Source organism: Hakea prostrata, chromosome 5, assembly GCF_041222555.1.
Source record: "Hakea prostrata isolate BN-2017 chromosome 5, UWA_Hpros_2, whole genome shotgun sequence".
NCBI classification, from domain to species: Eukaryota; Viridiplantae; Streptophyta; class Magnoliopsida; order Proteales; family Proteaceae; genus Hakea; species Hakea prostrata.
The window spans coordinates 15,455,421-15,482,502 of record NC_142604.1 but is presented as its reverse complement, the minus strand read 5'-3'; the positions used below and the strand labels follow the sequence as shown (position 1 = coordinate 15,482,502).

General features: G+C 38.4%; 2 protein-coding genes across 2 annotated transcripts; one reads left to right on the top strand and one right to left on the bottom strand.

Annotated features, from left to right (window-relative positions):
• The first annotated feature begins 1,897 nt into the window (after window positions 1-1,897).
• LOC149015397 (putative prolyl 4-hydroxylase 10) lies at window positions 1,898-9,027 on the top strand. Its single transcript, XM_089156527.1, has 10 exons — window positions 1,898-2,170; window positions 2,248-2,292; window positions 2,393-2,461; window positions 2,563-2,644; window positions 3,602-3,699; window positions 3,786-3,883; window positions 7,043-7,172; window positions 7,289-7,476; window positions 7,657-7,744; window positions 8,789-9,027. Exons 1-9 carry the CDS (start codon window positions 1,974-1,976, stop codon window positions 7,728-7,730), a joined length of 981 nt encoding a protein of 326 aa, XP_089012653.1. The 5' UTR covers window positions 1,898-1,973; the 3' UTR covers window positions 7,731-7,744; window positions 8,789-9,027.
• A 2,255-nt stretch (window positions 9,028-11,282) lies between these two features.
• On the bottom strand, window positions 11,283-25,637 carry LOC149015396 (chromatin-remodeling complex subunit). The gene is made up of 4 exons (XM_089157250.1): window positions 25,500-25,637; window positions 25,207-25,400; window positions 12,638-12,705; window positions 11,283-11,650 (listed from the first exon to the last, which is right to left on the bottom strand). The coding sequence occupies exons 2-4, from the start codon at window positions 25,379-25,381 to the stop codon at window positions 11,519-11,521; spliced, it is 375 nt and encodes a 124-aa protein (XP_089013376.1). The 5' UTR covers window positions 25,382-25,400; window positions 25,500-25,637; the 3' UTR covers window positions 11,283-11,518.
• Window positions 25,638-27,082: the final 1,445 nt, after the last annotated feature.

The window sequence follows — 27,082 nt, the reverse complement described above, 5'->3', positions numbered from 1 at the left end:
AAATATAAATATCTAATGGAAAAGATTACTATTTGGTTGCGTGGGTGGAGTGAACTTCATTCATTAGATTGTAATGATCCTTAATGACAATTGATGTATTTTTATTACCAAAATTTTTTTTTGATGTATTTTAGGCATTAATTAATTATTTTAATTATTTTATTTTAAATTCTTGATGGGCAAATTAATGGTTTGGTTGAAGATTTTTTTACCCAAAAAACCTCAATAGGTTAGGCAAATTTAGGGTGATGATGGAGGAAAAACTATTATTAAAGAACACCCTAGAAAGAAATAAGGCCATTGAGGGTCAACTCAACTCAACTCAATCAAGGTCAATTGGGATGGATTAGGATGTGACTAGTTGGGGCAAGGTTTATGGTCATTTTCTTGGTCATCTTGCCCGGTCACAAAGTCATCTTGCCCAGTCACAAAGTTCATGGCTGTAGGATCGTCATAATGAGGCAGTGACTCAGTCTCAAAGGAAGACTAGTCATCTAGAATAATATTTTTTTTTATTGAGGAATTTTTTATATATTGGGGATGAGGATATCAACATAATATACCATCAAATATAACGAAATCCATGACATCTTCACTAAAAGGTATTGGTTTTACCAACCAAACAACTTTGCAATGATAGTCTCAATTGTGTTTTATTTTAGGGTCTGTTTGGTTACAAGAGTCTAAAAATTTCAAATATCTAGAGATTTCAAATCCATGGAGTCATAATTTTTAATATTAAATGTTTGGTTGTGGAATGAAATTTGTGGATTCATCCTAAAACACTATTTGATCGACGTGATTTTTGTGAATGTGCAAATGTATAGCTTTTTTGAAATCTCTGGATTTCACCCCTTACCCATAAATCTACAAATTCACGTTTCTAGTGTAAAAAAGTGAATCTCTAGATTTCATGAATCTGGAGATTTTTACAATCAAACGGATATAATTCTCAGATTCATGAATCCGGAGATTTGAAATCTCTGGATTCAAGTAACCAAAAAGGCCCTTAAGAAATCAAATCCTAATCCAAATGATCAATCTGACATAAGAAAACAAATATCAATAAATGTACCGTACAATTTAGATTATCAAATAACAAAGCCCAAACTAAAAAAATAGGGTAGAGATTTATCAATCTAGAAAGGCTGTTGAGTTTGTGCTCTTTTCACCCCCAAACAGTCCACAACAGTATTGGCCTCATTCTTGGTGTGAACTTATTGGATCATATTTTGCATTAGCAACGAAAATCCCAGGAGATACTATATTTCAGATATCCTTATTAAGAAATTAAAAATTCTTTAGTATAATTATATATAATTTAAATAATAATGTGAAAATCAAATTACTCATCCTTTCACACCAAAATCAATAAAATCAAATTAAAACAAATCCATATGCCATCCCTAGATTTAAGGTGTTGGTTTGCCATCCCTAGATTTTATGTGTTGGTCAAGAATCCCCACCACCTACAACAAAGAAAGAAAGAAAGAAAGAAGAAGAAAAAAAAAAATTCAAGAATCAATAAAGCAGGCGTGATTGGAAGGGATTTTAAATCTTTAATTAATTGATAAAGATTTGCGGAACCGCTCTGGTTAAACCATGGGCTACAAACCGCCAGCGGCCCCACGAAACAATCAAAGCCTCAATTACGAAAACAACCCCATTTGTTACATATCACCCCGTGCTTTTCGTCGATTCAGATAGGAATAAAATCGTAAATTCACATCACAGAAACAGTAACCGAACCGGTCAAAACCGTTGAAACGCAAACAACGAGACAAAAATCTTAATTTCTAGAATTTCCGCGTTTTCTCAACTCAACGGTCATGGAAGAGAAAATATAAAAGCGTAACTGAGATTTCTTCACTTGTCTCAGAACTTTCGAACTTGGGACTTGAAAGCTCGTTTTACATAATTTTCGCAAGGGTTTCACACATTCGATCGATCTGCTCTACTGCAAGTCTGCAACTATGGCGAAAGGAAGGCATTATAGAATGCTAATCAGGAGACCATCTTCGTTTACGCTCGTACTAAATGTTCTTGTGATGTTATCTGTTGTTCTCTTAATGCTTATCGGGGTTAAAATTTTATCTATCCCAGTCATCAGTAATGGTGGTTCCTCAAAAGCTAATGATCTGAGTTCGGTTCACCTTCAGGATGTCGTCAAGTATGTAGCTTTGAATTTATTGGTATTGCGAGTATTATGAGTTTGATGTTTACTTTTGAATTCGGGAATTATTGCAGAACTGGAATGAGTGAGAGTTCGGTCGGCCTTCAGAATGAAGTCAAGTATGTAGCTTTGATTTACTAGTATAGTGAGTAATATGCGTTTTATGTTCAATTGTTGATCTGGTTCTTTTGTTATTGTTGAATTCGGGAATTATTGCAGAACTGAACTAGGTGAGAGATCGGTCCGCCTTAACGATCACAGTTCTGTCCTCCTACAGAATGACGTCAAGTATGTAGCCTTGAATTTATTGGTGTTGTGAGTAATATGCGTTTGGCGTTCAAATTTTGATTTGGTTCTTTTGTTATTGTTGAATTCGGGAATTGTTGCAGAACTGGACTTGGTGAGAGAAGAGACCAGTGGACGGAAGTTATCTCGTGGGAGCCAAGAGCCTTTCTTTATCACAATTTCCTGGTAAGCTAAAACTTCGCTTTTGCCTTTTATTATACTTCTCCTTATTGTCTCAGTTTACTGAGCTGAGGGAACCATCTCGACCAGTTGCAGGTAGTTTCTAGAAGTTGCATTTCCATGCTTTCTGGTCTGTAATAAGTCATAATCTTGCACCTCTGTGCAGGTTTTTGATTCGATTAACATATTTTCATTCATTTTGGGACTGGGATTTCTATTGTCCTTGAATTTGCTGACACCTTTAAGAGTCATTTTAACGTTGGAAGCGTGCCCATCAAATTTTATATGACTTTTACTTATACTCTGGTTGCATGACATTAACAGGCCATGGTAGCTTATAGCTTCACATTTAATCTTTTCATGACCAGGCAAAGAATGTTATCTGACCATCACATTGTATGTGCTTATGAAATGTTGATTCAAGGCATAAATGTGAATATACAAATTGTGTGTTCAGTGAATTTTATCACATGAGAAAATCAAATCAAGTGTTATTAGTGTTTTAAGGACAAGATTCTCAACTAGAATCTTCAATTGGTCCATAGGCCTGAGAAGTCCTTATTGTTGCAGCCGAATGTTTTAGGTTTTGAATTTGATTTCATGGAGAGAGATGCTCGACAAAGAATTCACTCCCATATCCGGTGAATGTCTATATGTGAAGAATTAGGGTGGCTAAGTAAAATAAACTTTAGAAGGGTGAAAGTATGCAAGTCACCAGACCCCAGATAAAATCCTAATGAAGTGTTTGAATTGACATTTTCTGTTTGCAATTGGTTATGCTGTTAAGTAATTACAACGTTTTTGTTTAAATATAGTCATCACCTCGTGCAGATGATAATCTACTTTTCATTTATCAGTTGAAGAAGGATCCAGATTGGGGGATTATATATCATATTCCTTGTTTCGAGAGATTATTTTAACTGTCCAACTCAAAAAAATTTATTTTTCTACTCCCTTGGACAGTCTAAGGAAGAATGTGAGTACATGATCCAACTTGCAAAGCCTCATATGAAGAAGTCAACAGTTGTTGACAATGCCACTGGCAAGAGTAAGGATAGCAGGTTTTATTCTCTCTCTCTCTCTCTCTCTCTCTCTAGTACGTGTGCCCGTGTTTGTGTTTGATGCTTGACATACATTTGGTGTTTAGTGTACGCACTAGCACAGGAACTTTTCTCAAGAGAGGGCAAGATAAAATCATCAGAGGCATTGAAAAACGGATCGCTGACTTCACCTTAATACCTGTAGGTATGCAGTTTGGAGAATACTTATGCATTTTGGTTTGGTGATGGGTTGACATTTCCATACCCCCCCCCCCCCAACCTTTTCTCTTTCTCTTTCACTGTAGAACTGTCATCATTGATCATTTTATGCTTTGAATGCTTGGCTGAAAGTTATGCAACGAGATTCATGGCATTTGGAAGAAGAGTCAAGAAATTCCAGTGCACAAGCATGAAGAGATGATTTTATGTTTTCCAAATACATATTTCTATTTTCATAGCTGCCTAACAAATCATCACAAGGGTGTCTGAAGAAATAGTGAAAAAGAAAAATCTTAAGCTAATTTATGAGAACAGGATTTTACATTTCTCTCACTGTCTACTTATATAAAACAGAGCTGGATGGTTGTGGTTGAAAATTTTGCAAATTGTAGTCCTTCAGCAACTGATAACTTCACAAAGTTCAAAGTTTGCTGCTTTTTGAATTCCGTCACGTAAGGTGAATGATTGGATCTGCGCACCAATTCCCTTAAAGTCTATTGGAAAGATCACCGGAGTCTCAGAGAGAGACTCATCTTCCTCTTCTAGCCCAATTTATTTAGTTATTTATTAATTAACCTACTCTCCTGAAGTTTGGTTTCTGAAGTTGAGTTTTTTCAGTACACAATGCTGTTTCCACCTTTCCCCCTTATGGTATAATTGATACTTTCCATAACTTTTTATATTTTTATAAATAAATAGGGAAGAGGAAAGAGATATTGGAAAAAACCTTGACAAGCAGACCGAGCAGAAAATTCAAAATACAAATCTCTATTACATTGACCAGTATAAAATCATCCTTGTATTCCCCTCTGCCATTCCCTCCTCCTCTAGTATCATCAAGGTTCCTCTTTTGCATGTAGTAAACTTGCCATTCAGTTAATCGATATTAAGGGTTGAAGATACTCTGTTCCTTATGACAACTTGCAATCTGCCTTTGATCAGTTTCCTACTATTACTATGTTTCTTATCCTATTGTATAATTTTTTTAATTTTTTTATGTATACTTTATAGACCCCTTTATGGAATATCTACCTCATTTTCAATTGAAGGAGAATCTTGCTGTTGCAGGAAAGTGTTTTTATGTCATGATACTTGTTCTGTTGCAACGATTGTTAGCATGTTCCAAAAGATACTAGATGCTGACCTGGTTTGTTATTTTCTGCCATCTTTTTTTTTATGGATGAATAAGAATTCATTAACCAAATGGAGAAAAGGGGCAGGGGGGGGGGGGGGAGGTTACAAAGAGAATGCAGGGGCAGAGCCCTGAAGCCAATAAGGCACTATGCAAAATAGAGAAGAAAAGGGTTCACACAAGGCTAGGCTAAACAGCCAAAACAAACAATCTAGTAGTTTCTATTATTTTTTCTCTTTGGCCTAGAGGACTTGAGCTCAACTATGAAGTCATCACCAAAGTTAAGGGGCAAGAAGAAAGGGTGGATGGACCCAAGATGGATGGGCCAGGATGTTGGCTTAAAGGGGGGGGGGGGCGATCATAGTGGAGAGTGGAGAGGAGTGGTTTCAAAAAAAGGGGGCGATACAAAAATGCAGCGGAGGGCAGACTGAGAGATGAGAGAAAGAAGAAGGGGAAGGGTAGGGGGAAGGGAAGGTAGTGGGAGCAAAGGGACGGTTTGCTGCAGAGCTGGCTAGCACAAGGGAATGGACAGTGACAGAGGTGTAGGCAGCCAAGGCAAACATGCCAGCAGGTTGGACTTGCATTGCAGCATCCAACAGGTGATAGCAACTCGGTGGCATCGACTTCAGAGTACAGGGTGTCAAAGCGGCTGCTGTAGAGAAGGAGAAAACCATATGCAAATTCGAGCCTTAGATGCAGCTGGAGAGGGTGACCGGCATAGTGTTGGGTCGGCTGACCTTTGGAGGTGTCTCTATTAGAAACCTCAATAGGGATTTGGGGCGTTGAGGATGTTTTGAGGGATTCCTCCCCGCGGCAGGAGGCATTGGAATGTCCAAAGCTTTGCAGTATGAGCGATTTTTCTCTTTTTCTTCTTCTTCTTCTTTTTTTTTTTCTTTTTTTTTTTTGGGGGGGGGGGGAGCCAATCGTATAGAACAGGTTACCCAAAAAAACCTTACCTCCCTCATCTTTAACTGAGACCTTGGTGGGAAGCACCTTTACTGCAGAGGAGTCGACATAGATCCTGGGATAGGATAGCCTCTCTATGTGTGAGGTGTAGGCATCAGATTGAGGAGAAATTCCAAGCACCAAACCCACCTACAAAGGCATTCTTTCTTCCAATATTCCAGAGGCAAGTCAGGGAGAGTGATCCAGAGAGGGAGAGAGTTGAAGTTGGGCTTTGGCAACAAGGAAGAATGTTCCCGTTGATGGAGAAGAATGGGCTTCTTACCGACAAACCAAGAACTTCCATTGAGAGCAGCTTCTTTGGCATCCAGGGAGTGAAACTTAAATATGAACACTCCACTTTTAAGGAGGTACGTATCCAAGTCTTGAATCTTCCATTGATTAGACAAAGGATTTGACCATGGTGAAGTGGGGTTAGCTTCCATGGAACTGGCCTACAAGGGCATGGTACAAGGTTCAAGATTTCAAGCGCAATTGCAGGGCATAGATCAAGGGTAGAGGAGCCATTGGAGAGGGGGGAATGAAGTGGATGTTAAGGTCAGGGAGTGCAATGGGAGGGAGTGAGGAGAGATGACAAGGTTCTTGGAGGAGGCACGGGGTTGGTCGAAGGGGATGGGGTGGGGGAGGAGAAGGCTCACTATGGCATCTTGACCAATCCTTTCTTGAAAGTTCTTCAATAGTTTGATCAACTAGCCATAGAACCAAAAGCAACTATGGATTTCAAAAATAGAGTTTGGATTTTCTGCTAGTTGAATGGTCCACATTAGCACCCACCAAAAAAAAAAAAAAGAAGAAGAATGGTTCACATCATTAAATATGTACAAGTTAATGAAGCTATAAGTTATTTTTAAAATTTATTTTCGGGGTTTGGAAGAAAACTTTGTTGTCTGCTAATCCAATTAAAGGGTGTAGAATTAGCTAATGCTGCAATATGTTAACTCATGTTTCTATGCTACTTGATTGCGTGCATATGTTCGTCTCATGGTATATTAATTCATAGATTTACGGTTACCTAAACCTCTGTAGAAGCTGACACATTAGAATTGGCAGAGAACGGGGAGGGGCTACAAATTCTTCATTATGAAGTTGGACAGAAATATGAGCCTCACTATGATTATTTTGCTGATGAATTCAACACCAAGAATGGGGGTCAGCGAATGGCTACTGTTCTTATGTATCTGTTAGTCTCACATCCCTCCTTTTACATCTTTTGCCTTTATCTGGTCCTGATATATATTACAATTCATGTTTTAGAGACAAGTTCTTTTACCTTCCTATCATTTCCTAACAATGCAGCTCTGATGTTGAAGAAGGTGGCGAGACTGTGTTTCCTTATGCCAAAGGAAATTTCAGTTCTGTCCCATGGTGGAATGAATTATCTGAATGTGGAAAGACAGGTCTCTCTATTAAGCCAAAGATGGGCGATGCAATACTTTTCTGGAGCATGATGCCTGACGCTACTGTGGATCCCTTAAGCTTACATGGTCAGCTTTTGCCCATCACTTCAGTTGTTTCAATCCATAACTCTGAGAACTGGAGTCTGGTCCCTTATGTTGTTGTTAATCTTTTCTAATTGTGTTTTGTTTTAAGAGCTTCAGTTTGATTTTCAGTCATGATATAGACGAATTCTAGGGGTAATTTATTTTCTTCTCGATTTATTGCAGGTGCTTGTCCTGTGATTAGGGGGAATAAATGGGCATCACCGAAGTGGTTACATGTCAATGAGTACAAGCAGTAAAGCCAGTAAACAAGGTTCCTTTCTGTACCAGAAAATTACCAGTTCTATTTTGGTGTGTGTTATTTTCATTCTCTATCTTAGAAATAAATCTTAGTTTCCTATGCCTTTAGGATGGATAAAAATCCGGCTACTTGGAACTCTGTCTTTTGGGAATTGGAATCCAATTATATATCAAGTACTACAAGAACTCTGCCTCTCTTTTTTTGTATATATATATTTTTTTTGTTTGTTTTGGTGGGTGGGGATGGGGGGGGGGTGAGTATCAAAGAAAGTATCTCAGTTTAATGTCTCTGGACCACAAAGTAGGAGTCTTAAGCTTTTTTCTATGCCAAGTCCTCACCATTTAATCTGTTAAAAGATAGACCATATGAGCTAGCAAAAAAAGACATCTTTAACCTAATGAATTTCTACTGTTTCTATTGGAGAAGAGTGAGCATTATCTGAATAGATGGTTCAATATCTGTGGCTGACCTTTAAATGAGAGAGCTGCAAACCTTTTGTGTCAATTATATTGTCATGCAGATAACATCTTTCTCAATGTGATGTATGGCACCTGGGATTTGTGATCACTGTCACTGTGTGTCAGTTGAAATATGTGATGTAGCTCAGCAAATGTTATGTTGCCAAGCAAATTTAGTACTGCAGAAAAAGGAGGGGGGGGGGGGGGGGGGGAAGGGAAAACATGCTTGGTTAAGCACCTTCTTTATGTGATATGTGGACTGAACCTTGTTTGTGTTTTGTCGATAATAGCCTTGTTTTGGTGCTGCATGGACTTGGATTTGTGTCTATCATGCTTGGTGCGGTATGTGTGTAAATGAGGATGGATGAATGGTGTCATCTTCTATCTCAAGTGGCTATGTACATTGCTTGAGACACGCTTAATATTTTACATTGCAAATGACCTACCTTTTTGCTGCTTCATTAAAACAGCTTTTTGACTTGTTTCACTGCAAATTGCATGGGATAGAACAAGTCAATTTGCCCAGTTAATGTACTTTATCTACCTTTATGTAACTAGATAAACATTTAGTCTTATTTTTCCTTACCCCTTTTGGCAGGTTTTTGGATGAATTTTCCTGGAGTTGCTGTAACATATTTGACAAATGGTGAGATAATTTAGGCCACAGCTCATTTCTTGTTGAGCCCTGAAATCGATGATGTTTCTTATAATGTGAATCACTTTGGCTTCAATTTTCATAGACTAATGGAACCATGCTAACTAGCATTCAAGGTTGGTCGAAGACAGTCAACCCCTCACCCAGCTAAAGAATCAAGAAGACATGTTTCCAGAGGAGCTTCTTCTTCTTTCATTTTTATTTTATTTATTTTTTGTTTTTTTGGATGTTAAAAGTTCAGGGTTGGGTTGCTGCTGGTAAACAATACCGTACTGAAACTGTAAAACCTTTTATACCTTCAGTTGAAAATTTTACAATTTGATGTCTGATTATTTCTCTTGGCTTCATCTTTCTGAGCCTAGCAGTGACTGATTTCCTCCCATTTGTATAAACTCCAGTACACCAGGAAGTTGGAACACAGTAGACAATAATAATTGAGAAGTGAAGAAGGCTTCCTCTTACCAAAAAAAAATAAAAATTTGAAGAAGGCTTCCTAGTGAAGGGCCTTCATATAGAAAATATTTCAAGTGGATCTGGGCTTCTGGATGTACAATGTTGATATAGAATAAATCAAATCTTGAGAGGGAGCTCATCAAGCGCTTGTCTCCACTATTTGAAGAAATGGTGTCTTTTGGTATGGTTTCCATTGTGTCTAAAGAGAGAGTAAATGAGAGAATCATTAGCTTTTTATGTCAGAGTGGCCGTGTGAGTAGAAACCCTTCCATATTGTCCTCCTGGGGAATCTCTTTCCATTGAAACATGAACACCTTGTGAAGAAAGATTTGGAGATTTCGTATAAGTGGCGTAAGCAGCTCATCTGTGGTAAGAAGAAGCAGAAGAAGAAGCAGCAGCAAAAGCGAAGAAACTGAGGATTCAAAATTTTGAATGAAAATTGACTCTTTGAACCCAAAAAAAGGAAAGAATTAAATTGACTCCATTACTTTTGATAGGCAAATCATGCAATAGATTATCCTGCTATATTCAGATGAGACAACGATTTTCAATGCTCTATGAAAGCTTCTTCCTTTATATGAACATACATGAGAAATCTAAGTGAAGTCAATCATCTGAACCAAAATAAACACCAGCCTCATTTCAATGAATCTATTCTGGGTTGTGGATCGGAGGATGGCCTACTGATGGCAAAGCTGAAGATGATGATCCCATTACCAAAAATGTATTCTTGATACTGTACGAAAATATTTGGAAGTCAGAACAAAGGACCAAGGTTACACCAGAACAAAAAAATTTACACTGTTTGAACTTGCAGAAGCAGCTGGAGGACCTTCATCCTAATCCGCCTCTTGAAGGGATTGCTGCCTTTAATGATGTATTGGTTTTTAAAGAGGAGGAAGAGCTTTCCTCCTGTGTCTTATTTTTCTCCCCAGAGAGGGTAATGTTTGTTTTTTTTCCTTTTTTTCTCGAAAATAAGAGCTTTCTATATACCGGGAAGGGAATGAGAATATTAATGTTGCTTAATGGGTATGACCCAAAACGTCCCTGTTGGAGGTTGAGCCTTTTAACCGTTTTACTAACCCACCATTGGCCTAGGGTGGGTAATTTTAGTGCCCACTTTCTAGCTCGGAAGGCCTGATCCATGTCAAATCAGACCTTTTGGCCAATTTCCTCTCCAGATGACAGGGATTATTGTCCTCAGCCGTCTCAGTTGTTATCTTGGCTTAATCAATGATAAGTGATTTACCAAAAAAAAAAAATACAATTCCTGCATTCTCCTGTTTTTGATTAACTTATTTATAGCCTTCAAAGAAAAAATTATTTCTACCTTCAACCATTGGATGGCAAGACCCAAGGCACTGGATGGTTGAAAAGCATGACCATATGCGTCTCTGCATATAAGCTGGATCCATCTTTAGTGAATTTTCTAGATCTTTTGGTTTCCTGTAGAAACATTCTTGAGTCTACATGCAGGAATAAAAGACTTGGGCAGGTAACAGCCGAACAGGTTTTACTGAACCGGATCCGATGCACAAAGCCCACAAGACTTCAGAAGCCAAAAGCTAAGAAGTTTTAAGGTTGGTAATTTCATGAAGGGAATAATCAGACTGGATATTGGTCTCCAACTCCCACTTCTATTGCATACTTTTGAATTTACAGAACCGGAGTCCAATTCCTCTCCCCCAACGGCTGTTGACCCTGAATTACTGGGGGACCCACAGGGTTAGGGTGATGGAGTTTTTTTTTTTTTTTTTTTTTTTTTAATATTTCATTATCTTTTACTTGTGGGCCTCACATAATTTGTGATTGTAACGTCGTTGGGGGAGCACTATGGGGAGATGATCCACACTCATAGAACAGTATCTCCAAGCTGCTGTTTTGGTATGTAAGTTAAAAAGAAACCATCACCTAGGTTCACAGTATGCGAGTGGTGTAATGTTAGCAGGTTAAAACCGTGATGCAGAAGCAGAAGCATGAAGTCTGCAATTGTCAAAGCATTTGGAGCCAGAACTCCAACATTGTCAGTGTGTAAATTCATCATCCAGATTACCTTATTCTAATCAAGGTTTTCTTTCATATTAAATAGAGCAGTATTACTTTACAAAAAAGGGACATTGGGTGATTCATAGTCATCATTCCAAAATAACCCACACCATCCCCCTAGTGATTCCCTCAAATGATAGAATCAGTCAACCCCAAATTTCTCATGCTCACAATTTATCTCAACACAACTGCAGCATTTCTAAGAGCCAGGTACCTTTGAACATACTCATTGGGTAGTGACCTAACTATCTTGAAGACCTCAGTATTTGCATAACGGAGGTTTGTCCTTGGATCTACATATGGTGCCTGCACAAATAAAAGAGGAAAACGATGTGTTTTTGTAAACCAGGGTAACACTGAAAACTTGCAGTTCTTTCAATAATAATTCTCAATAAGTCCAAGATGGGTTAGATGCAGATAAAACACCGTTGGGCTTATTTACTGATAATATTTGAATTGGGATTGTGTATGTGTTTGGTCTATCACCAATGTGTTTTCATTGTAATGAGCCTAGAACTACATAGGCATTTTCCCAACTTAAAGGGGTAGGCTACATGGGTCTTTGCTTCCTACTCAGTGCTTTCAAGATACATTATCCATCCAAATTCAAGTTAAATTCACAATTCATAATCTAACTAATGGATCTGGTTACTTTAGCAATCACTCATAAGTCACAATCACGCAGCTTAGGTGGTCTTCAGAATACAGCAGAGTTCTAAGGATTAGATTAAGAGGAATTACACAATAGTTAAATCTGAAGCAGTAAAGTTCAGGAACTATGATGTTTCTAATTACTCAGAATAAAAAAGGCAGATCAGCCAAAGATTCAGGTTGAATAACTTGACCCCAAAAGTAAACTCAAGTTCAATATTTAGATTCAAAATAATCAAAGGAACTTCAGGTCTGAAACAGAAGACAGGAAGATTCAGGAGATCTCACGTATCTACAAATCAGAGATACTGATTAACCTGATTCTCCTGTCAAATGGTACTCATGGAAGATAGTTTGAAACAGCTAAAGAGGGAAGAATCTGATGGACAGAGGAGAGGAATCTCATTTTTGTTTCTAACAAAAGCGGTTAAAAATCAGGATATCTGCAAAGAGTTCATGCTGTGATTTAGTTCCCAGTATAAGCAACATATTAGTAATTAAAGGAGATCAAAATCCCGTTTGATGCAGTCATCAAAATCACCACAAGCACATACAAATAAAAAAATAGTAGAGCATCACAGTTTAAGGAAATACAAGAAGAAACATTATTCTCAAACAGTGAAACAGGAGAATGAGACATACCTCAAATCCTGTTATATCACAGTATTTCTTTGATGGATACATAGAGGGGGGTGACTCAATATTAACATCTGAAAATAAATACCAAGAAAAAAAAAATTAAATATAAAACTCTAGTGTGCCTTGAAGTTGATTCTCAAACACTATAAATTTTTTGGTAGAATGCTTTCCACAACTTGACTGAGTAAAAAATACTTTCTGCAACTTGATTGAGTAGAGAAAAATGTCAACTGAAATTTGAAAATTTCTGAGAAAACTATTATCTTATTCTTTTTATCCTCTTAAGTTATTTGCATAAGAAATTAAGTAATGATTCACTATTCATTCAGACAAAGAATGTTTTTCACTACATCAGAGCTCATACAATACCAAAAATAGAATAAATACATATTGTCAGTCCAAACCATAAACCCAAAAAGATATGCTTTTAGTTTCTCTCCAACAAAATAAACAATCAAAACCTTTGCTTGTAATGTCCACACATAATAATTAGTAAGACCCCTTAAATACTCTTAAATGGTTGGCAGGAAAATCTTCAAAACAAGTACTCATACAGCATCTAGATGTTAGCAGACTGGAAGAGAACCACAACTTCGAAATATCTAACAATAGCTCCTTGCATTATCTATTTGAGTTAACTACTTTCTCTTTTTTATGCTTAAAGAAAGATGGACCAAAAACTCACACAGATGATCTCTGTCAAACATCACCACCACCATCTTTCCTTATCAGCAAAATATTCCTAACACTGAGACTTAAGTCTCTCAATGAAGACGAAGAACAAATGATGATCAATTTTACTAAAGAATGCCATTGGATGGCATCAGTGTATGCAAGGACATACATGCAAATATACAGAAGGCTTCATAGGTCAAACTTTATTGTTCACCAAGGGTTGAGCCAGAATTTAACATCCGAGGATGGGGGGGGGGGGGGGGTGGCGAATAATGATTACAAAATTTTGACCACTAATATTGAAACAAAAAATATCAGGTATTAATCTAAAACCAATATTAGCTTCTAGGAAAACAAGAACAAGTGAAAAACCACAAAACACATGTCCAACGTAAATATCAGAGTGGAACTCTACAATCTTTGAGATTGTGAAAATCCTCAATGATTGATTCTATACTAATCTCCTCAGCAATTTCCTTTTCACTATATATAATCATAGTCTGTGAAAAATCATCCTCCATCTTGTTCCTTATTTCAGTTTCAATAATCCTCATGGCAAAAAATGTTTGTTCTGATTGTAGTAGAAATGGAAGAGTAATCAAGAGGACGATCAATCAATAAATAAGTAGATAGATGTCAGATCTTGTTGTCTTTACCAACCACTGATACAAACTACTAACAGTGTTGAACCTTGACAACATCAACCTCATAATGATGTAGTTGTAGTTTCAAGTGATCTCTCTCCTACTTAGTAAAAATCTTAGGATAATATTTAGACACAAGCTTGCAAAGATTATCAATTTTAAAATTTTCGCATCCACTTTTAGGATCCAAAGAAGAACTAAAAGTAAGCAACTCAAAAACATACTCGTTGTACCTACTATTTAGCTCCTTCAACCAATTACCAATTGTAGATAAAAAATATTTGTTCGATAATGTTGTTCAACTATAATTCTGTAAATTCATCATGTTAATGGCAAGCTTAAACCCTTTCTTCACACAAATTGTATATTCATATCAAAGACATCAATGTTATGCTTTACACTAAAAGATATCACTTTAGCTAAAAACCCATCACATTTAACATCTCTCATTTCTTGAACAAACTTGTTTGAGCAAAGAGAAGATGAATAGCATTTTAAATGTCTTCAAACTTCCGTTGCAAAGCTTGACAAAGTACATCAGTGATGTTCATAATTTCTTGCATTAGATACAGAGTTAACAAAAAATCAAAGGGAATTAACGTATCATGGGTTGGTTCCACTTCAACTCATTATGATGTAGTCCCCTCATCAATCATGGTGATCAAGACATCACAAGTGGCACCAAACATATTCATCAATCTTAAGATGGATTTCAAGCGAGAGCCCCAATGAGTACCTCCAAGCCGTTGTAAAGTTCCAATCTAAATAAGTCTACTACTAGTCTCAAGTTCATCAATATAGATCAAGTAGGCAATTTCAAAAATATGAGCAGCTTTTAACTCATCATTTCGCTTGTATAAGACACTAACAAGATTGATGATAGACACCAATTTAGAGAAGAATTTCTCAATTGGGTTAACACTTCTAGATGTTGTAACAAATGCCAATTGCAAACGATGACCAAAACAGTAAACATAATAGGCATATGGACGGTCAACAACTACTAAGGCTTGTAACCCATTCCACTCACCTTGCATATTACTTGCTCTATCATATCCTTGACCTCAAATGTTGTGAATGTTAAGCCCATGATGAGAAAGAGTAGAAAAAAATAACAATCTTCAAAGTCAATGCCTTTGTATCAAAAACATAAACTAGATAAAAATAAAAATATTAATAAAATAAAAAATAAAAAAAGCGTTCTTGCTCAAAACCTACTTTGTCAACAAAGAACAAACCTTAAAACAATAGTTATCTGTTCTCTTGTAGATTCACGAGATTCACCAACTATTAGGCAGAATGATGGGCCTCTAGTCACACAAGTCTATACTCGTGGGAGGCCTGCTAGGTAGTGTTATAATTATAATACCAGTGGCCAGACTCATAAGTGTAAAATACACATCAGAATAAAAAGAGGAATTAAGGGACACATAGAGGGCCAATGATGGGACAGTTATGCAACCGGTTATGAGAGGTTGAGGAGGCTGGGAGGGGACAGACTAGGGAATCAAGGAAGAAGACTATTGTGTTAGTAGCACGTTACTGCTAGGGAGCCCTAGACTCTAGGTAATCTGGACTTTATTTTTCCTTTGTTGTTACATTTCTTTTCAATTAATTCTTGTCAAGTGAGAACGGGAGCTATCAATCTGGTATCAGAGCACATTTGATCCTAGGGGTATGGTGAATACAAGGGTGGAAGGGAGTGTGGGTGAAATAGAAAAATATGTTCAAGGTTTACAAACAAGTATTCAAGAATTATAGGGACAAATTGAGTTGGGTAGGCAACGTTCGGAAATCTTCATAGCGGAAGTAAGGGCTTACATGAGGAGGAATATGCCAAGACATCAACAGGAGATGAATCACAAATTACAAACCTTATGGGAAATGGGAAGCAACCCCAAGATGCCAATTGTGAAACCTCACATGTTGAGAAAGAAGAAACATTACATGATTTCACAAGAGGAAATCGAAGGGAAACTTACCAACACCGGTTGGAGTTGCCTTTGTTTACTAGGCGACGATCCCATGGGGTGGGCAACATGCACTAAATGATATTTCACCATCAATGGAGTACGGAAGGAAGAGAGATTGATGACAGCCTTGGTATGCTTTGATGGAGAAACATTGGGTGGCTTCAATTTCATGAGATGGAATAATCAAACGTTTTGGATTCTCACAATTGGGAACTCCTCGAGAAGAACTCATAACCCTAAAACAATTGGGCATGGTGATTGAGTGTAGGGAGAAATTTGAATGGCTGTTGGCGGCAACTTCTGGTAGAGACCCCGAGTGGTTGAGAGAATTGTTCACGACTGGATTGAAGGAGGAGACAAAAGCTAAAGTGAGGATATTTTTCCCTCATACCCAGGGCCATTTAATGGATCAAGCACAGGCGGTGGAGGCCCAAAACCAAGTCTTGCGAGCCTAGAAGGCCCAATGCCCAATCAGGCCCAAACACTTGATTTGCACTCAACTTTTAAAGGCCCACCAACCAATTATAACCCAAGGTCCACTTTCACAACCTAACAAATTCCGATTTGATCATTTCATACCGAGAACTTGACCCAAAGCCAACCCCACCCATATCAATGGCCTAATCTCTACCGACATTGTCCTCTTAGGCAACGGTGTATTCAGGGGTTGAAGGGGCTCAAATTATCGATACTCGACACCCATAAAGCAATAATTGAAGTACAAATGAGGCCTTTGCTACAAGTGCGACATACCTTTTCGCGTGACCATGTTTGCCCCAACAAACAACTCCTAGTATTGCAACGGAACAAAGAAGAAAACCCAAATCCAAGCGGTGGTGAGATTGAAAGTGAGCAAGGGAGGTTACCAAATGTGGAAACGGAGTTATCCAACAACTCCCTAGTAGCAATCACCTCTCCAAACACCCTCAAAGTAATAGCGATGGTTCAGGGGCACCCTACAGTGATGTTGGTTGACTATGGAGCCATGCACACCTTTGTGAGTTGCAAATTGGCTGAGAAATTGGGTCTAAAGCTACAGGGGAAGCGATTTAGGGTGATGGGGGAGATGGACAAGGCATTGCGAGGCAAGGGATCTATCGAGGAGTACCGGTTGGACTAGGTGGTGCTACCTTCGCTCTGGACTTGCTACCCTTTAATCTAGGCAACGTTGACGTGATTCTAGGCATAAACTAGTTAACCACTCTAGGGGAAGTCTAGTGTAACTGGAGGAAGCAAACCTTAAGGTTCAAATGGAATGGAAAGCACATCAAGTTGCAAAGAGACCACTCTCTAATGTTTGGAAGGAAACCACAGTACGTGGGCTATGGAAGATGACATAGGCTGGTGGAGAGGGATTTTGGCTTCAACCATTAATACAAGAGGAAGTAGAGGAAAATATCTCCAACCTATCCATTGTTGGAAGAGTTGTCTGATTTTGAGCACCTCTTTATCGAGCACACTAGCCTACGCACTGACTATCGTATCAAACTCATATATGGTAGCAACCTGCCTAATATCAAACCCTATTGTTACCCTCATGCACAAAAAAATGAAGTGGAATGGTGTTAAGTGTGATGTTAGCCGCAGAAATAATCCGACCAAGTATCAAACCCTTCTCTAGCACGGTGTTGCTAGTTCGGAAAAAAAGATGGGGGATTAAGGTTTTGTGTTGACTACCGCACCTTGAACAAAATTACCATACTGGACAAATTTCCCATTCCCGTAATAGATGAGTTGTTAGATGAATTGGGGGCGTCATGGTGTTCACTAAGCTGGACCTCAAGGCTGGGAACCACCAAATCAAGATGGCTATGAACGATGTTGAGAAGATTGCTTTTAAAACACACAATGGCTACTATGAGTTCCTCATCATGTTGTTTGGTCTGCAAATGCTCCTACAACTTTTAAGGTGTTGATGAATGAGGTATTTAGAGACCACTTACAGAAGTTTATACTTGTATTCTTCAATGACATTTTTGGTATTCAGCAAATCCCAAGAAGAGCATATCAGCCACTTGCGAGCTGCCTTTTCTTTACTAGCACAAAATCAATATAGTGGTCAACAAGAAAAAGTGTTCATTTGGAGTGGGTGAGCTTGAGTATCCAGGGCACATCATCTCAACCAAAGGGGTAGCTACCAATCGGAAGAAAATAAAAAGCATGCTTGATTGGCTAGTTTCAAAAGATTTGAGGGTCTTACAGGGGTTTCTAGGACTGACTGGGTATAATCAAAGATTTGTCAAGGATTATGAGAAGATTGCTGCCCCCCTAACACAAATGCTGCGAAAAGATGCCTTTAATTAGAGTGTTGAAGCTAAGATAGCCTTTCAGTCACTTAGGGATGCAATGACTAGTGGTGCCGGTACTTGCAATGCCTGATTTTAACAAGGAATTTGTGGTGGAGACTGATGCCTCAGGGCTTGGACTAGGGGTTGTTCTAATGCAAGAGGGTCATCCCATAGCATATTGGAGCCAAGCTTTATCCCCAAGGCCCCAAGCCAAGTCTATTTATGAAAAGGAGCTGATGGCAATTGATCTAGCCGTCGCTTCAAGGTTCAGACAGACCAGTGTAGTTTGAAGTACCTCTTAGAGCAAAAGTTCTTGGCTACAGATCAACAGAAATGGATTGTTAAACTATTAGGCTACAACTTTGAAATTGTTTACACGCTGGGAATAGAAAACAAGCCAGCCGACACCTTATCACGGCAAACTGAAGGAGAAGTTCAGCTAGCAGCACTTACCACAAATATTTGGCAAGACGGGGAGCAGTTGATGGAAGAAGTTAGTAATTACCCCTGCTATCGGACCATCACACAAGACTTACCCAAGGGTTCACCTGAACACCCTAAGTATCAGTTAAAGAATGGAGTGTTGTCCCACAAGGAAAGGCTGGTGGTAGCGGAAAACTCTCCCTTGATCACCAAGTTAATCACTGAGTTACATTCCATTCCATGTGGAGGCCATTCCGGGTTTCTCCAAACCTATAAATGCATTGTCGCTGTAGTATGTCGGGTTGGCATAAAACACTCCATCCGTGAGTTTGTGGCTGCCTGTGACACCTGCCAACAGAATAAACATCAGTCCATGAGGCCCCCCTGGGACTTCTCCAGCCCCTACCCATTCCCGAGCAAGTTTGGGAAGGTATCAGCATGGATTTCATTAGTGGACTGCCAAAGGACACAAGGAAGAGATTCAATCCTGGTTGTGGTAGACAAGTTAACTAAGTATGGGCATTTTGTCATCCTCTCCCATCCATATACAGCAAGTGATGTGGCCAAACAATTCAGCAGAGAAATTGTTAAACTGCATGGGTTGCTGTAGTCAATTGTCACCGATCAAGATCAACTCTTCCTCAGTCACTTTTGGACAGCATTGTTCAAGATTCCTGGCATTCACCTCCAATACAGCAATGCCTACCACCCACAAACGGACTGCCAAATGGAGATCGCTAACCACTGTTTGGAAATTTATTTGCGCAGTTTTTGTGCCCGGCAGCCCAAGGACTGGCCCAATTGGCTTCCATGGGCAGAATATTGGTATAACACTACCTACCACTCTTCTACAAAGATGACCCCGTTTCAAGCAGTGTATGGATGCGAGCCTCCTTCAGTGCTCCGTTGGGATGGGCATCCTACTGGGGTAGATGAGGTTGACACCTACCTTAAGGAGTAAGACAGAATTCTGGATGAATTGAAAGCCGACCTTGTGTAAGCACAAGAACTGATGCGTTGGTCTGCCAATCAGCATCGGCGAGAAGTCACTTATAGTGTGGGAGATTCAGCCTTCTTGAAGCTACGGCCCTACCGATTCAAGAAATTAGCTCACAGGCCACATGAAAAGCTCAGCCCCGATTCTATGGCCCTTATCCAGTTGTGCAGTGAATAAGACCTGTAGCTTAAGACCTGCCAACTACCCCCTACCTCACAGATTCATTTCATGTTTCCCAACTGAAGAAAGTCATTGGCCGTCACAGCCTTTACCAGCTTGCTTCGGGGGCGGTGACCATACCTAACTGCTAGCACGGTACTCTGACCGGGTTCGTCTTGACGTGGCATCTTCCACCCTGGATCTTGGGCTCTCTGGCTGCCCGCGTTTCCCTTTCCCTTGGGCGGTGGCTCGGGGGTGTTGTGGGCCTCTGTCCTGGTCTTCTCGGGGGCCTCTGGTGGTTTCCGTGCCCTGATTGTTCCTCGGTTCCGTGGGGGCTTGTGGGGCGTTTGCGTCGGTTTGGGGTTGGGGGCTGTTTGGGGCTGGGGGGTGGCTGGGGTCGGGGCTTTGTGTTGGTGCGGTTCTGCTGGGGGCCCTGCTCTGGTTCCGCTTTTTTTCCTTTGTTGCTGCTTTCTTTCTTCCTTTTCTTGTGGGTGGCAGGAGCTATCGGCTTTGCATCCCATCTCTTTGCTTTCCTCTTCCTCTTTTGCTTGTTGTATCTCTTTGTTTTGGGTGTGTGTCTCTTTTGGGCTTATCTAACCTGCTGCCTTATCTTGTGGGTTTTTTTGTAGGGTCATCCGTTTGATGGAGCTTTGTGGTGTGGTGGGTTCGCCTTGTGTTCCCTTTGTCCTTGCGTTTTTTTCCTGTTTTGCTCATTGTTTGCATTGCCTTTGTTGCGTTGCCCCCGTGTCAAGCCTTGGTTTTTCTTCGTTGTGTCTATCATCAATCTTGCTGTGCCTCTTGCGCCGTGGGTTCGCTCTTATGCTTCGTTGCCTATTTGATCTCCTGATGCTTGGTTGGTGCGGGCTTATCGTTGGCTTTCCGGCCGGTCTCTCGTTCTCACTTGATCTTTCTCAGTTTGATGACATGCTTATGCTATTGTGATTTCTTGATCCCGAGGGGACTCTCCGGTTGAAGGACCATGTATACATTGACCTCGTTTGTTTTGTTTTGTTTCATTTAATGCAATTTTGCATCCGTACACTTTGTCGCTTTGCGGTCTAGCTCTTGTGATTTCATCTTCTCACTCTCGGCTTGTTCTTGTGTTGTGGGTGGCTTTTGGCTGGTGTTCTTTTAGTGTGGCTTTTTGTCCTTGGTGTGTTCAATTTGTTGGAGAGGGGTCGGGTCCCTCACATGTGTTTCGTGACAACACTTCGGCTTTTTTTGCTCGGTGGTGTCATTGAGGAGCTGCAATGTCCACGGCTTTTGGGTTGTTTATTCTTGTTTCTCTTTGGCCTAGTGGTGCATTTTATTGATCATCTATGCAAGCTTGTGGCTAAATATTATCTCCAAGATTTCACTAAGCATGAGAGAGACCACTTGAAACTACAACTATGACATTATGAGGTTGATGTATTCAAAGGTTCAAATTATCAAAACATATCAACTATTAGTAGTTTGTACCAGTGGTTGGTGAAGACAACAAGATCGGACATCTACCTACTTATTTATCAATTGATCGCCCTCTTGATTACTCTTCCAATTTCTACTATAACTTCAGAACAAGCATTTTCTGCTATGAGGATTATTAAAACTAAATTACAAAACAAGATGGAGGATGATGCTCTCATAGACTCAATGATTCTATATATTGATAAGGAAATCACAAAGAAGATTAGTACATAATCAATCATTGAGGATTTTCACTATCTCAAAGATTGTCAAGTTCAACTCTGATATTGACATTAGAAATGTGTGATGTGAACCCGACTTTTAGGGCTAGGGTTTCTTGAATAATTTTCCTAAAATCACCCAAAATCTTCCAGGAAATTAATGGGATGATGTAAGCAACCAAGGGTGATTCTAAGACTATAATGGGATGACAAGGGGCAATCTAAAACTGTATGGGAAAAGCTCTATTATCACAAATCAGATGGATTGGGATAACTTTGGGAGAAAAGGAAAACATTAGGGTTTTATCAATTCCCTATGGGATGGTTTTGAGATATCCAAAATCACCTTGAGGTTGACGAGAAAGAAGAATGAGATAATTTGGATCACTATACATTGGTTTTGGGAGATGTTAGAAGAGGAACCTTGAACCTTGGGCAATCTTTCAAATCCTTCTTTTATTTTCTTCATTTCTTTTTCTTTTTTCTGTTTTCTGCTTTTTTCTTTCTACAGCAAGAGATAAGAGACAGAGAGAGGGACAAAGGAAAAAACAAAACGGGGAGAGGCGCCATAGGGTGTAGAGGAGGATAGTATTGCAGGGGGGGGGAGGGGACCTAGGGTGTCATAGGAGGCCAGAAATGTTGCTGTCCAGGTGCAACAGAGATGAGGGAAGGTATCTTGGCCGTTGCTGGGGTGTGGGAGGGGTTGGGGAAGCTTGTGAAAGAGAGACGGAAGGAAGGGGAGGGTTCTTGGTTGGATTGCAAGGTAGGGGAGAGGCTCTTGGGTGTTGTACTTGTTTAGGGCGGCTGCTGCTGGCTGTCAATGGCTGCTAGAATTGGAAGAAGTTGCTGGAGTTGTTGAAGAAGAGTGCTAGACAAGCTTTTTCTCAAAATCCGCCATGGCCCCCTTAAAAGGAACCATAATCCTCAAACTCAATATTCTTATTCACATAATTAGACTTAAACTTACAAAGAAAGAGTAGGCTTTGTTTATAGCCTACTAAAAGACCTTAACTCTAAGTGGGACTCCTTTATACATTGGGATCCCACCATATTAATCACAACCATTGAAATAATAATTAAAAGATTAACCGGACCCTGATTGACCCTTGTTGAAATAAAATTCTAATTAACTTGAAACTCTAATTAGCAAATGCTAAATTCTAATTGACATGTGAAGGACTAAAAACTCAAGGACTCTTAATTAACTCAAAACTGGACTTCCTAACTAACTGAAACTCTTTAGAAAATAAAACATAGAATTCTGAAAATAAAAAATAAAAAAGCCACTAAATTGGGCTAAAGTGACCAAAATACCCCTCCTAAAGGGTTTGGCCAGCCCTAGAGAGGCCCACTTTAGGGTTCGGCCAAGGGGAGGTCAACCCTATTCACATAAATTTGTTTTGTGGCTTTTCACTTGTTCTTGTTTTTGTCAGAAACTAAATGGATTTTGAATTAATGCCTAGTATTTTTTTTTTAATATTAGTTGTAGAAATTTTATAATCATTATTCACCCCCCCCAGGCGGATGTTAAATCCTAGATTCCTAGCTCTGCCACTGCTTAAAAACAGTTACAAGTTGAAGCAGGGAAGGTTGAAGACACATTTGGAGAAGACTACTTGGACATGACTATTGATTTCAAAATCAAGCACATATTGTTTGTCATGCCACTATATTTCTTTAAAGATAAAGTTCTAAATACACTTCTAACATTCACCAGATGTCTAAGTACTCTGTTAAGGTTGAAGATGAAAGTTAACTACAAAAAGTTAATTTTCTATTTTGCATCAAATTTTTTTTTCTTTAAAGCAGGGGAGAATTAAAGTCTGTATGTCCCTTAAAGGACTTATTAAGGTGGAAATAAACCTTGGGATGAGTTTTCTGTATATTAGACCTTCTACTTAATGTGTTCAGTTTGTAGTTAGCCAATTTAATGAGACTAAAATACAAGTAGAAACTAGGAAAACGGGAGTTACCTTATTAGTTTAGCTAGGGTCCAGTTTTGAGTTAATCATTTCATTAATTTAGTTTTATAGCCAGTTTATGTTGCTATGTTAGTTAAGTATTATTTTAGGCCTTTCCTTTTGTGTTTGAGCCTGTTTCTGAGTCTACTACGTAAGTTTATAAGGGGCTACGGCCTGGTACCTGATTTTGATTAATGAGATTGAGAAATTAACAAACATAGCTTTGTGCTTTACTCCATGAGACAGAATGGGTGAGATACCACTAATTTGAGAGTTGGATAATTGATATATTCCCATCCTTTTCTATTTCAAACAATTCCATTGGGTGATTTGCAACAAATTCTACAATTTTTGCCCGGCATTTTGAAGAATTCTCAATAAACTTAAATAAAAAAGGTCCTGCCAAAGGCTATATCCTCCATGATCCATCCCTAAATTATCCATGTAGCAAACCCTGTTCAGCTGGAATGAGTTGAGTTGCGTTGAGTTGAACCAAGAGAGATGAAAATGATACCAACATGTTACAAGCACAAAAATAGTTTCCATGGAAATTTCAACATCTTATATTAGCATACTCTGTCTGCACATGAGGTAGTAACTGAAAAAGAACAAACTTATGACAGACACATAACTTGCTGATTTAGGTCCAAGCCGCACAACAAGCCATTATCAGTACAAATAATATGGCACCACCTTATTGAAATGTTAGAATACCTATGCAGCATTACTGATAGTGGTGTCTGGTTTCTTTTAGGATAGAATAATTCAAAGCGAGAATCCTAATTTCCTTATATAAAGACCTAGGAGTTCAATTAGATTTTCAATGGGACAAAATTTAAATAGAGCTCCATTAGGTGATTTCCTTCTCTCTCTCTTTTCTTCAGATTACCAGCAACTTCTCAAATTTTGAAACAGTTCCTTGCAGGGATATCATATCTGAAGAAATAAAGTGAAGAAAAGCTGGGTCCTTACTCCCATTTGGTCAATGACAACCATTTTTTGCAATGTAATGTTTCCAGCAATGATGTCAAATATGACATTTGACAGGTTATCCATCACCTTCCATTTCTTCCCCAAGGAAAGAAGTTTGGTAGAATAGGTTTGCACATCAAGCTGGTGTTACAGGTCCAAACAACCTTCCTCAAGAATTTTTTTCTTTACTTCAACTAAACAACTTGTCTAAGCCATAACCTTGGTGATCTTGAAAACAATCTACTAAAATAATATCAGAAACAATCTCTCACAACTACAAAATAAAAGAAGAAAGGATCACACGCCTGTTATGGGGAACGGAATCCCCATGCCCAGGAAACAGAGCACAAGAGGGGGGTGCTGTCATCAACAAGGGGCCCGAATGTCAGGGAGAATAGAGTGTGTCAATAAGATAGAGAATGCTAGAGCACAATGCGTACAGCCATTGTCCATGATAGAAATTTAGAAACAAGCCAGATACCTTCATTTTGCAACCCATGAAGTTAGTTAAGAATGCCCCTAGTATAAGTTAATCAAGTTATACGCTGGAATCTTCTACACAATTCTATTCACCAACATAAGCGCTGTAAAGTTTGATTCAATAAGGCTACAGTTTATTAGATTATCCATTATTAGTATGAATGTTATGCGAACACATAAAAGGCTAAAACTTCAGTATGAAGACATTTATATCACACATAATTGTTATGTCAAAACAAAGAACAAGAAAGAATATGGAATACATCTCATAGTAAATCAGCAACATCAGGAGAAGGAACCAAAAAAGGGAGAAAAAGCGTTGGGACTCACAGTTGGGCTCACTTGAAGGATAAGCTAGGTAATTTTCAGCTTGAAGTATCTGCTTCAAATGCTTCCAATGCCTGCCTCTTGCTTGCCCCTTTGGGTATTTCTCCGACATTTGTACCTTTTTAAAACTCAGATGCTGTGGCAACAGCATGTTTGAATCTATGACCTCAGGTTCCATTTCCCAGCTGCAAGAATTACTGGTACAATGCAAGACGCAAACAAAAAAAATTAAGACGTTTCAAATCAATAAATATTACAGAATTCGATCAAAAATCATCGAATTGACCGATAGTTACCTCAGAAACTCAGTGATATGAAGATCCGAAAGACGAAATTAGAGGAACAGAAGAGAATACAGAGAAATCTTCCCTAGAAAACGCCTCGGAGACGGAGAAGACAGAGGTAGCATGACCAAATCTTAGAGGGTATTATGATTTAAGAACTATCGTATAAAATATAAATATGATTTTGATTTGTTTTTGGGAATATTTATATTTCTACCTTTCCGTATATTTTATTCTTATTCTCGTCTCAAAATCTTACCTCTCATTTTTCCAGAAAAAAAAATAAAAAAATTACCTCCTTTCTTCTCTCATATCTTAGATTGACAAAAAAAAAAATTCTAGCCAACTTATTTTTTGTTTTTAAAAATGACATCTTGCTTTAGGCTTTTTTGGTATCAATTCTCATTCTCTATTATACCTATTTAAAAGAAATAAGTACAAGAATTCATTATTGGTCAATAATGAAAATGGTTGGGAACCTTATAGAAATAAATTTGATGAATAAATTTGGTGTAAATAAAAAATTATTAAAAATGATACTAACAAGTGGGGAAAAAGGGATAAGTTGGTTGTTATAAAAATGTGTTTGACTATTTTACCCTCATCTTACTATACTTGTACTTACACTATGGATAATAATTTGCATCATAATTCTTGGACAGTTCATTGTGGTTTAGAGGTTTTTCTATTATTTTAAATAAAAATAAAATTAAAAATAGATGTCAAACAATTTAAAATAATGAAAATTTTTCATAATTAAGAATGATAATTGATACCAAAAAGAGCCTTAAACTCTCTTATGATATTAAAAAAAAAAATCAACTAAAGGACACCCTCTTAATTATTAGACTAAACACTTTTGATCATTAGTTTTGGTCATTTTATGATGAAATTGACTTCATGTCATCTTTTTGACCTTAACAAACTATATACTTTTAAAGAAGAAGGGGAAGAAAAAATGCACACACACACAACCCATTGAAGGTTTGCTCAATTGATAATGACAAACATATCTTGGTGAATAAGTCATTAGTTTGGCAGTTGACACTCTCTATGTTATATTAACAAGAACGATCAAATTTTTTTTTTATAACAATTTCAACAACGAATATTGAAAGCAGAGTGTTTGAAAACAATTGTGGTTACATTAACATGATGAATGAACGAGTCAAGAGAGAGATGAAACAAATGTAGAGTTGCTCAACTTTGTGTTTCATGCTTCTCCATCAAACAAGAGTCCTCAATCACATTCCTTGAGATGCTGACTTTCACAATTGACACTCCTTGTTAGGTGCTAAGCACCTTGCAAATGACATAAGAACAAAAAATGAGAATTATATCAATAACATAGATTAAGATATAATATGGGTGTCAATAGAACCCTATCGGCTTGAACCAACCCAAGCCTAGCATGAACCCGACCCAAGCACAACCCGACTTTTTAAACTAAATGGAAGGTTAAGTTTGGATTACAAAATAACTAGTCCTAACAAGGTCATATAGGGTTCGGGTTTAGCTAGCACATCCAACCCTACCCGACCTTATATTTACTTAGGCTATTTTTGGTATAGTTTATTTGAATTAACATGGTTTGA